General features: G+C 37.9%; 1 protein-coding gene across 4 annotated transcripts in view; it reads left to right on the top strand.

The window, feature by feature from the left end:
• LOC106882798 (uncharacterized) overlaps positions 1–8,074 on the top strand; it is a 101,293-nt gene extending 93,219 nt beyond the window's left edge. For all 4 annotated transcript variants that reach the window (XM_089356306.1, XM_089356305.1, XM_089356307.1 and 1 more), the window contains 5 exons: positions 829–925; positions 1,858–3,178; positions 4,728–4,886; positions 5,841–6,464; positions 7,326–8,074. In XM_089356306.1, coding sequence (XP_089212432.1) covers positions 829–925; positions 1,858–3,178; positions 4,728–4,886; positions 5,841–6,464; positions 7,326–7,574 — 2,450 coding nt within the window. In that variant the 3' untranslated portion in view covers positions 7,575–8,074. The remainder of the gene's footprint in view (positions 1–828; positions 926–1,857; positions 3,179–4,727; positions 4,887–5,840; positions 6,465–7,325) is intronic.
• Positions 8,075–13,096: the final 5,022 nt, after the last annotated feature.

The raw sequence follows: 13,096 nt of genomic DNA on the forward strand, positions 1-13,096 counted from the left end.
TTCTTATTTTTTCTGATGCCGTTTTATATGGTTTTGTCAAAGGGAGAGAAGAAAGAACAGTAAGGCTGCGAAGGGAGGTAATGCAACAGAGGGGTGGGAATAAAAAGAGACAGAAAGAAAGAAATATCACAACTAGATACTGGAGGAAGTAAACAGACCAAGATATCAAGTTTTCTTCTGACCAGAGACCAGGTCTGCAACACAGCAGACATTACTAAAGGCATCCATTTAGGGTGATGTTAAATTAAGCTGTAGATTAAGCCTGGCACCCACAAACTAGTATATTTCCTCTATCAGGTTTCAGTACAGTTTCTGTACACTCAATTACAGTCACAAGACTTGGGTCAGCTCATGTTTGCAATAGAAGACTTTTGCCCAAGGGGTACGCCCTTCCAATTTGGATAGCCATGTATGATTTCTACAGCAAGACACCAGTTCCTGTCCGTCTATCATACTTAAATCTCTCCATCTCTTGGCACGGTTAAATTTTTGGTTAACAGATTAATAGTTAACAAAGTTAACTTTTCGCTTAATGGTGCCCACCTTTGGTACTCAAAGAAAATGCTATAAAACTCAAACTAATAGAGCTCTTCATAGAATGTGTGCTGTGCCTGTTAGGGTTATGGTTTTCTTGGTACCATATCTACAAATTTTTCCATTCCTTTCATTATTACTTCAAATAACAAGTATTGTAGAGCTTTTCATCTTCATCTTCCACATTTGGCAGTTTCCATACTCTGATTTTTTTGTCCTATTGAATTTTGTTGAGTTCTAATCATTTTCTTTTTTAAAATTTAATATCTTTTATTCCTTTATTCTTTTGATCAGGTTACAATTTCAATAATCTATTCCTGTTTAACAATCGTAGAAAACTGACAATATCAGGTGATGCCGTCATTGCAGACATACCATATTCTCTTTCAGGGTAAGTAAAAATGTTTATTGCAGATATACTGGATTTGCTTGGTTGGTAATGAAAGGGTTAAGCTATGGAAAATGGAGTAAAAGAATCATTCTAAGAAACCTCTATTTTCCATCATAATTATTTTATTTCCATTTCTCTTAACTCACATAGATCTGGCTCCCTTCCAGCAAAGTATCTTACCATTTGCTGCAGTTCTTTGTAATCTGTCATAATGATTCGCATTCTAAGATCACATCTTGATGAAACTTTGCATACATGTTAAACTAACATCCAGTTGAGTGATAGGCTAATTGGATTTCAATAAAAATCTATAATGGGCCTCCTAGGTGGTGGTGGGGAGGGCTGTAGCACATGTTTATAAATCAGCTACGATAAGCTATGACACATGACAACGTGGACTATTTGTCAATGTCTTTGTAAATCTACCTATTTATCTAATTTATTTTACTCAGGTATCACCAGGTAATTCAGCTAGTGTTATATATATATTCTTTTCTACTCTAGGCACAAGGCCTGAAATTTTTGAGGAAGGAGGCCAGTCAATTAGATTGACCCCAGTATGCAACTGGTACTTAATTTATCGACCCTGAAAGGATGAAAGGCAAAGTCGACCTCAGCAGAATTTGAACTCAGAACGTAATGACAGACGAAATGCTGCTAAGCATTTCGCTTGGAGTACTAACGTTTCTGCCAGCTCGCCACTTTAAGTGTTATATATATTGATTTTTCTCAGTTCAAACTCCACCAAGGTCAATTTTGCTTTTCATCCCCCAAAAATTGATGAAATATGTACCAGTTAACTACTGGGGTTAATTTAATAAACTGTTTTTAACTCCTAAAATGTGGACCTGTGCCTCTATCAGAATTCTTTTTTTTTTATCTATTTTTGCTTTATTTCTAATATTTTCCTTGTATTTTCTTTTATATTTCAGGAGAACAGGCGTGGTTATTCCTCCGAAGAAAACAGATCCTACTACACCTCCTACTATAGGTGGTGGAGGAGGAGGAGGAGGAGATAAAGGTGGGGAAGGAGGAGGTAAAGGTGGAGGTGGTGTGGTTGTACCACAGGTTACTGTCCCTCCACCAGGGAGTAACGGAATCCTCGTGGCCGACGCTGGCAATGGTGGGGTTGGTGTAGCTGTTGATGTCCTTCACTACGCTGCCATTGTTGCTCAACCTGTCAAATCAGCACCTTCTGCTTTCAGTGGTGCTGGCACTGGGGCCAGCATTGCAGAGGGAATCGGTTCAGCCGACCGAGCTGGAGCAGCTGCGGGAACGTTCTTAGGTTTGCTTGTCCTCGGAGCCGGTTTCGCTTTTGGTCTTATAAAATTAAGCCAGGGTGGATTTGCTATGGGTTCGTCGACAACGGATGGAGGTGGAATTTCCATATCCCCACCAACGTCTGGGCCAGTCATTCAGCAGTCGTCTGGTAATGTGGGTGCAGCAGCCTCAAGTAAGGGCCTGATTAACGGATCGGCTGGTGGCGGTGGTGGCGGGGGATCGAGCATATCCGGTTTCACCTACATTGGTAGTGGCGGTGGATCCAGCACTCAGATCAATAATGCAGCCGCAGGTTCCAGCGACTCGGCAACCCTGCGTGTCACTGGCACATTTTCAAACAAAGGAACCGTGATCGGAACCCCTCAACAAGGCCGTGCTGCTACATCGTTTTCGTCTGCTTACTACTCTGCCAAACAGAGTTCTGTCAATTTGAACGCAGACAGCAGTACCAACTTAACAGCAGGAGCAGGAGGTGGAAGTTCTTCAAATTTCGCTTATGTAAACAATGCTGCCGGCTACGGAGGCGGTGACCGAAATGCTGCAAACTACAACTATGAAGCTAGCACTCACGCCAGCAACATGGCACATTCAACAAGCGGCAGTTTCTCACAACAGCAATACAACAATGCTATGTATTCAACATTGGGAGCTTCGAGTGGTGGCGGAAGTTCACGAGGTTTAGGAACAATGCAAGACAATATCTTCTCACAAAACACTCTCGATGCCTCTGGCTATGCCTCAGGAAGCAACACTCTCTCGTCTTCTTACCAATACCAAATGAAGTCATATTCCGCATCAAATTTTGAATCTCATGCCTCTGGTTACAATACAGGCGGTGGAAGCATGGCATCAATTGGTGGGCCCATGGTTATTGCGGATGGCGTCAGAGTTGATTGCTGTTTAATGACTTCTGACGGCAAAACTGTTGTCACTGGTTCCACAACAGGTGCTCCTCAAGTTTGGAATATGCAGGTAAAAAACAAACCGTTTCTTAATCCTTTTGCTCCCAAATTGCTCTCTCAACTGTAACACTCCGTAATGCACTTTGTTTGGAATTAATTAATGCATTGTCTTGTAGCTTCAAGATTGTAAGGATGTTCTTTTCGTTTTCTTTTATTTGTTTCAGTCATTTGACTACGGCCATGCTGGAGCATCGACTTTAGTCAAACAAATCAACCCCGGGGCTTATTCTTTGTAATCCTAGTACTTATTTCATCAGTCTCTTTTGCCGAACCGCTAAACTATAGGATTGTAAACACACCAACATCGGTTGTCAAGCAACTGTAGGGGCACAAACACACACATACACATATATACAACGGGCTTCTTTCAATTTCCGTCTACCAAATCCACTCACAAGGCTTTGGTCAGCCCAAGACCGTAGTAGAAGACACTTGCCCAAGGTGCCATGCAGTAAGACTGAACTCAGAACCATGTGGTCTGGAAGCAAGCATTTTACCACACAGCTACTCCTGACTGTTTATTTTTAGAATGACATTGTAGGGTAAGTGTGAGAGGCAGGATCTAGTGAGTTTGAACAGAAAACAGGGTGAATATTAAAACCAGATATGACTGGGTTGAATGCTAAAGGGTTAAGATAGGCACAAGTGTGGTTGTGTGGTGAGAAGTTTGCTTCCCAACCACATGGTTCTGGGTTCAGTCCCACTGTGTGGAACCTTAAACAAGTGTCTTCTACTATAGCTTTGGGCTGACCAAAGCCTTATGAGTGGATTTGGTAGACGGAAACTGAAAGAAGCTCATCGTATGTATGTGTGTGTGTATCTTTGTGTCTGTTTGTCTTCCACCCTCACTTGACAGACAGTTTTGGTGTTGGTATGTTTATGTCTCCCATAACTTAGTGGTTTAGCAAAAGAAACCAATAGAACTAGTACCAAGCCTAAAAAAATTAGTAATGGGGTCAATTCATTCAACTAAAAACTCTTCTAGGTGGTGCCCCAGCATGGCCACAGTCTGATGACTGAAACAAATAAAAGATACAACACCTTTCAAGTTGGCATATTGCTACTGATACCAGATCTCAAAGCATTAAGCTATGTAATTAAGTTTTCACCATATATTGACTATAGGAAATAATCTAATATTGAAACAGAATAATGGGCCTTAATATATGTGGGAATTAAACTGATCCAAAATAAAATGGAAACAACTCTGACAAGTAAAGTTCCATATTTAAGGGATGTGGAATTATGTACATTATTTACATTTGACAGATATTTGTACTTTACCACTATGCCATGGGCATATGGTATAGTGGTTAAGATTCCGAGTTCGATTCCAGGCAGTTACCTGAATAATAATAATAATAATAATAACACTGAAAAATACCTTAGGAATGAGAACTCAGGTTCGAAATTTCCCCAAGACACCTAATGAAGGCTGGAGGGTATATCAGCCAAAATGTTGTGTTAACAAACAAGATGAGGACAAATATCCGTCAAATGTAATTAGTGTAAATAATGAACTCTGATAAGTCTTTGACTGTTTTTTTCCTTCCTTTCAGACTGGTGAGCTTATTCGAGCAATGGAAGGCAACATTGTTGGTGCTTCAAACCTTCATCTTGCTTGCAATGGTCAACTTCTTGTTGGTTCAGCACATACAGATAACTTGGATGTCAATGAACTTTCCACAAAGAAAGGAGTGACGAATAGGAACCTTCAGGTCAGGGCGTTTTTTAGTTGTTTTATTTTCCTTTATTGTTATTTTTTTTTTTTAATTCCATTTCCAGTAATTCTTTATCAGTTGTCATCGGAGCATCAGACCAAAATACTTTGAGCAATCCATGTTGGTTTATTGCACTCAAATGTGACTAAGGTCAACTTTGGCTTTCATCTTTTCAGGTGGGACTAATAAAGTCCCTTCTTGTATTATGTTCATTCTCTCTCTCTCTCTCTCTCTCTCTCTCTCTCTGGCCATGTTCAGACTCGAAGAGAGTACCATTCATCTGTCAGCTATAAAAATTCCCATGGGCCCACAGTGTGTCATGGCAGCGCCCCTACAGCAGCATCAGGACTTAAGCCCCACCCCACTGCAGATCCTTTGTTACAACTGTTATAACCTCAATAGGACTTGGTAGGCTTCACCAGGCTTTTCAGTGGCCGATTGAGCCACTAGGGGTGTTCACAAACTCATAGCAAAGAAAGGAAAGGAAATATTTCACTTCTTACAAGTAAGGGAGATAATTTGGGACACGTTTCAGTTTTATTATGATTTCATCAGTGAGGGCAGCAATCTGGCAGAGTCATTAGCAAGCAGGACAAAATGCTTAGTGGCATTTCTTCTAGTTTTTCATTCTGGGGTCAACTTTATCTTTCGTCCTTTCAGGGTTCAGAAAATAAGTACCAGTTGAGCACTGGTGTCAACATAATTGTCTTACCTCTTCCCTTCAAAATTACTGACATTATGCCAAAAATTAGAAAGAATTGTGATTTCACCAGTAAACATGGAATTTGCCATATTTACATTAAAATGCTTGGGTGTAATCAGTAAAAGAACTGATTTCTAACAAAAGAGTTAGAATACAAAATTGATGTTTATTTATAATTTATTTTGTTATATTTTATATTCATCCTCTTTTATTTTTTATTTATTTATTTTTTTTATTCAATCATACAGATTTGGGATTTCAAGACTGGAAGTCCATTGGTTATGGCTGATCAGGAATATTGTTCTGCTCTGCAAGTTTTGTCTGATGGTGACAAAGTTGCTCTTGGAAGAACAGACAAATATGGTAACAGCACCAGCATCATTGTATGGGATCTGTTGGGTAACCAACCCATCAAGGAGATGCGCTATGAAGCAAGTGTAGGCAACAACGACTACATCAGCTTCTTGTGCTTATCACAGAACAACAGATATGCGGTTGCCGGTTTCAACAATACATTTGACAACAGCGCTGAATTTGTGATCTTTGACATGACATTAACCAGCTACAACGTCGTTGAACCAAGCATCTTGAAAATGGATGCTAATCCAGAATGCACAGCAGTTTTACCCCAAGACGAAGCTGTTACTGGCTTGAGGAATGGAGACCTTGTCATTTGGAACTTGCGTAATGGTCAGCCAAGTCGCCAGCTGCTCTCTTCCTCTGGTTTGCATGCGCATACATCAGAGGTCTCAGCAATAGCTTTGTCTGAAGATTCTAGTGTTTTGGTGTCTGCCTCAGCTGATGGAACTGTCAAAGTTTGGGACATGAAGAATGAAGTTTTGGGCAGCACCTTGATTGGTCATACACGAGAGGTAGGTTCCAGTTTTTCATATTTTTTCAACATATTTTATATCTATATATATATATATATGTGTATGTATATATATATATATATATATATATATATATATATATATATATATATATATAATCTGTCTTTTTCTTCTATATATATATATATAATCTGTCTTTTTCTTCTACATATATATATATATATATATATATAGCAATAAGAAAATGGAGGGGAATATGAGGTACTCATCAACTTGCAGACACTGTACTCTGTTATATATATATATATATATAAGAATAAGCTGGGCAAAGTTCAGAGAGTTTTTGACTTTGTTGACAACAAAATGCCTCTCCTTCAGACTGAAAAGCAGATTGTATGATGCCTGTGTGTGAACAGCCATGCTACACAACATTGAAACATGCGCTGTGACTGCAGAAGACATGCGTAGGCTTGTAAGAAATGAAGCTAGTATGCTCCACTGGATGTGTAATGTCAGTGTGCATGTATGACCGAGTGTAAGCATCTTGAGAGAAAAATTGGGCATAAGAGGCATCAGATGTGATGTGGTGTGCAAGAGAGACAACTGTGCTGGTATGGTCATGTGATACATATGGATGAGGACAGCTGCATAAAGAAGTACCGATCTCTAACTGTGGAGCGAACCTGTGGAAGAGGGTGACCCAGGAAGACATGGGATATAGTGGTGAAGCATGATCTTTGAATGTGGAGTCTCACAGAGGTGATGACAAGTGACTGTGACCTTTGGTGATATAATTAGCCTCCTGTATAAATATATATGTGTGTGTATTTTTTTTCTTCTCTAACCAGTAATTTAATACTATTTTTTTTTTCTTTTTCTTTCCCTCTTGTGTCTTTCCAGGTGTCTTGTGTTGCTATCTCATCTGATAACGAGATGATTGCATCTGGTTCCCAAGATGGTACAATACGTCTCTGGCGCACACAGACAGGATCGCAAATCTGTGCTTTCAATACAAACATGGATGTGTTCTTTGTAACAATGAGTAAAGACAACAGCACGATTGTGGCGTTAGGTGATAAGTTCGGGGCTAGGAAACTAATTATGTTACAAGTGGTACGTTCCAAAGTACGCAAACATGTGCTGGCCTAAATTTCAAGTCAAATACTGCTTTCTATAAACAAACAAAAATTGGGAAGGGGTGACAGCAATAAGTTTTTATTTATTTATTATTATTATCATTATTATTATTATTTCTTCTTTTTATTGTTTGTTTTTTTTTCTTTCTTTTTAATATCAAGCCAGAGGTTCACAATAGTATGTGTGTATGTATAGATATATGTATATATATATACATATACACACACATAAATAAAATATAATATAATATAAAATAATTGATCTCTATAAAACCCTGCTGCTCTTTGGTTTTGCTGCCACTGCAACTGCTGCTGTACTAGCACTGCCTTTTACCGATAGGTGTATGTGTGTGTGTGTGTGTGTGTCCTCATGCATTGAAATATTATACATGAGTTGGTGTGAAATGAAGCTTTGGAATATTCTTCATCTTCCTTGATAATTTGATTGTCAATAAAACTGCTTGCTTTATATACAATACATACATACATATATATATATATATATACACATTACGCATACATATATGTGTGTGTCTATGTTTACTGTTCCTTTGGTGGTGGTAATCAACAAGAAAAGTCCTCCATCCAGCAAAAGATAAAAATGATTTAATAAAATTAAATTTATACGTGAACTACTGTAAGTTTCATGTTCGAATAATACTGTAATCGGACAAGCTTGTATAGCATACTGTGTAGTATCCTGTAGATCTTGAATGATTGCAGGATAGTATACAGTATGCTATATAAGTCCATCCAATTACTAAATTTTTAGAGCATGAAACTTATAGTCGCTCACATGTAAATCTTGTGTTTATACTTTCTAAAGTAGTCACAACCCAGGTATGTTTCACAATGCTATGCCAGGAATTTCTGTCTGTCGCACCTTAGCTATGATAGATCCATAATTTCATGTTGTGTGTCTTTACCAATAGTAACAATGTAGTTGAGTAGTCTTTGTCCTATTTTAGAATGCAGAAATCATCAAAATGTAACATATGTTATGGCCCACCAGCAGTGGCCAGCAAAGATGGTTGGAATGCGTCTATGAATCTCTTCGTTGATCTTGTGCTCATGCCATGAGATGTTTCGAACCCTTAAGAGAAGCCTAGTGCACAAAATATCAAGGAGAGCTTGAAACTCCTTCTTTGTCTAGGTTTGAACTCCATAAAGATGGTTGCTCTCTATACATGCCCAGAAGGCTAGCCTTGTTATTTTTTAAATACTTGGTTGCTAGATGTTGGGAAGCTTGTTACAAGCACTGGACCCAAATTACTATGCTACAGGACACATTCATACATATATATTTGTGTATACATAAATGTATGAATATATATACAGCATGTGTATGCTTGTGTATATATATATATATATAAAGGTTAGTTGCAATCAGCCTTCTGGTTAATTGTGTGCATCAGAAGACAGACAATGAAACTTGACACAACACAATTCTAATATGAAAGTGTTTTGAGTACTTTTAGGTTTTTGTACAATAAAATAAACAAAAGCAATACTATATAGATATATATATATATAGTTAGATATGATCGTTGCCAGTGCCCCTGGACTGGCTCTTGTGCGGGTGGCATGTAAAATACACCATTTTGAGCTTGACCGTTGCCAGTACCGCCTGACTGGCCCTTGTGCCGGTGGCACATAAAAGCACCCACTACACTCTGAGTGGTTGGCGTTAGGAAGGGTATCCAGCTGTAGAAACTCTGCCAAATCAGATTGGAGCCTGGTGTAACCATCTGGTTCACCAGTCCTCAGTCAAATCGTCCAACCCATGCCAGCATGGAAAGCGGACGTTAAACGACGACGACGATATCTATATATATATATATATATATATGAATGTATGTAACTATGCATCTGTGAGTATATATATGACACAGTAGAATCCTAGTGGTGTGTGTGTGTGTGTTTATAATATGTATGATATATATATGCATGTATGTATTGTATCTCAGGAGGGTCTTTATGCCAATAAACACGATTCTACAAAAACCCAATACACTCAATTATTTTCTTTTTTAAAGATTATGTTGGTATGTGACCTTCTGGATGGTAATAAATTTGTGTGTCTTTTACTTTTTCCTGTAAGAAAAAGAAATAAAAACTCATCTAACAACAAATAACTGTATTGCATTGAGAGGAATGGATTGCACAGGAAATTTTGTTGCTGATATTTTATGGATGTGATGCTCATTCCATAATTCTTTAGATCGTTATGTTTCTGTAGAGTTTCAAAAAACAAGTCGAGTCTGATGGAACCAATCATTTTTCAACCTTTAGAATCCTGTTACTGGTGAGAGGGGGTGGTTATTATTACCAAAGATTTTACACACACACACACACACTTATACAAACGAGTACATCATACATGTATGTATATATATATACACATACATATATATATATATATATTTTCAACAAATTGAATTTCTTTAAGTTGAAGTGACGACAATAAAAGCTGAAAACTTTTGTGATAGTTCTCAAGAAAGATAACTCTTCGTGAATTGTTAGAACTAAATGGTATCTTGGTATATTAAGATTATTTCCACCAGTTTTGTCATCCAGCATAATCTTGACGCAGCTATAATGAAAGTTTCAAATGAAGGTCACTCCAACTTCGTGGCTGCAAACCTAACAAACCTCCACAAATTAATTCCAGAATGTTTTATATGTAACTACTTTCAGATCTGACTATCATAGCACTCTTTGAGCAGTTTTTTCTCCCTTATTTCTTCTTTTGTATTTCCTGACATAAAAGCTAATTTATCAACAGTATGCAGAATAGTTGACACAAGGGCATCAGCGCTAGAACCGTTCTGAGTGTCTTATTTTCCCAATTCTATGTTTGTATAAGTATCATTTTTGTACATACATTTTTGTAAATTAATTTCTTTGTATATATATAAATAAAATCATACATATACAACATAATTTTATGTACTATACATAAGTTTATACACATTATATATACATATATATCATCGAGCAGTATATTACTGATTATGGTATATAACAGGTTAGAATGTTACCATCAGTTTCACACAGGCTATTGCATTTGGCAATACTAATGACTCTTCAGAGATGCTGTCAGAAGCACATTGTCTCTTCCATGCTGAAGTATGCTTCTTTTTTTCTGGCTTATGGACAACTAACCAATTATATATAAGAGTGTGTGTGTGTGTGTGTGTGTGCGTATATATATATATAAAACTAGAGTATATGTGTGAAAGGAGCAAGATTATATTTAATCTTAATCCCTCAAAACCTAAAGATGATACTCATCTTTCTTTTTATCAATTTCTTTATTTAATATTTTAGTATAAGTTAAAGAATGTAGTTGGGTAAAATTTAGCATGAAAGCCAGCTCCTGGAGAGCTGAATTCTAACCGGAAACCTGGTTTTGATATTTAACTTTTATTTCATTTTGTTCTACTTTCAATGCTTCTCTGAAAGACATAAACATCACGCAATCTCATCTCTCTTCCCCTGTGAATATGAGGCTTTAATGCCCGTGTAAGAAATTCAATAAATAACCAATCATAGTTGCTGAATCTTTCCTCTGAATCCCATTCTAGCATTATTTAAAACTGGGGAACAGCCCCCCCCGGGACTGTTGTTGTTATTGTTATCACGGTGTAATTTATAAACCTCTGCCTTTTGCATAATGATACAATTTGATACTTGAATGAAATATTAGTAAAAATATGAAAAAAATTGAAAATCTTTATAAATGCATGTTGTTTCTTTAATAAAATATTTATAAAATATTTTTAGAAATTCTTTTAATTTTCTTTTTTTTTAACCTATTAGAAGCACCCAAATTTCAGAACATCTTTCATCTTTTACTTGTTTCAGTCATTGGACAGTGGCCATGCTGGGGCATAGCCTTCAAGAATTTTAGTCAATTGAATCAACCCCAATGTTTTTTTTTTTAAGGTCTAGTACTTATTTTCTCAGCCTCTTTTGGGGACAGGATTAACTACCTGTATCGTTGTTGTTGTTGGCACTGTCGCTTACGACGTTGAGGGTTCCAGTTGATCCGATCAACGGAACAGCCTGCTCGTGAAATTAACGTGCTAGTGACTGAGCACTCCACAGACACATGTACCCTTAACGTAGTTCTCGGGGATATTCAGCATGATACAGTGTGACAAGGCTGACCCTTTAAATTACAGGCACAACAGAAGCAGGAAGTAAGAGTGAGAGAAAGTTGTGGTGAAAGAGTACAGCAGGGTTCACCACCATCCCCTGCCAGAGCCTCGTGGGGCTTTAGGTCTTTTCGCTCAATCACACACAAAGCCCGGTCTGAGAATCGAAACCGCGAGTCCGCTGCCCTAACCACTGGGCCTCCACTCTACCTGTATCAACTTGCTATAAAAGCAGGTAGTAATCTTACCTTGTCCTTATTCTTAGTGCAAGTTTTGAAGAGTGCAGTTCGATTTTAACAATTATTTTTTACAAAGCAATAACAGAACTGACAAAGGAGCATATTCGGCATAGTCTGCAGAAGAAAAACAACCATCTTTGGTTTCAAGATGAAAGGTGTTCTTACATCAGGATAATGCTCAGACACATACAGTGAGGATGACATTCCAAAAGTTGGAGCAGTTTGAATGGGAAACGATGCCCCATCCACCATATTCATTTATTCCGCAGTCTTCAAAATCATTTGGATGGAAAAAATAGGAATTCTGTAAATGAGGACAGAACAGTACTGAAGGAATATTTTTTGTCACAGACAAGTGAATTTTGGAAGAGGGTCCTTGCAAGTCTACCAGATAGACGGAAGAGCATTGGAGAAGATGAAGGAGAGGATATTTCAGATTAAAAAAGAATTTTATCTTAATTTTGAAAAATGAAAGAAGCATAAAAAAACCACATCATTTATAAATAAACAGGTTTCTTTTAATTTCTGTCTACTGAATCCACTCACAAGGCTGTGGTCAGCCAGACGCTATAGTAGACGACTCTGGCCCAAGGTGCTTTTTACTTGACACCAGCATCGGCCATTATGATTTCACTTGGCTTAATGGGTCTTCTCAAGCACAGCATATCGCCAAACGCCTCGGTCACTGAGAGGTGATCAGTTGTCTGTTTTTATATATTTTCTCTTCTTTTTCTGCAGATGTTATTCATTACTGTTTGAGTGGAAATCCAGCAGAGATATTTAAACTATTCCCAGTATAGCAAGAACACAGCATGATGGGGTTCAATATCACATAAAAAGCACCCACTCATGGGGTGGTTGGCATTAGGAAGAGCATCTAGCTGTAGAAACACTGCCAGGTCAGATTGGAGCCTAGTGCTGCCGCCAGCTCTCCAGACCTCAGTTAAACCATCCAACCGATGCCAGTATGGAAAACGGATGTTAAACAAGGACAATGATGATATCAAGGGCAGTTTTGGACAGGTTGGTACCAAAAGCATTACTATAGTCCTATAAATGCAAAGCTCAAGAGAAAAACTATCAATCTTGCCTTGGACACTTTCGGTCAAGAATGACCAAAGATCAAACAAAAAGAA

This window comes from Octopus bimaculoides, chromosome 8, assembly GCF_046866305.1.
Source record: "Octopus bimaculoides isolate indiv1 chromosome 8, ASM4686630v1, whole genome shotgun sequence".
Taxonomy (NCBI): Eukaryota; Metazoa; Mollusca; class Cephalopoda; order Octopoda; family Octopodidae; genus Octopus; species Octopus bimaculoides.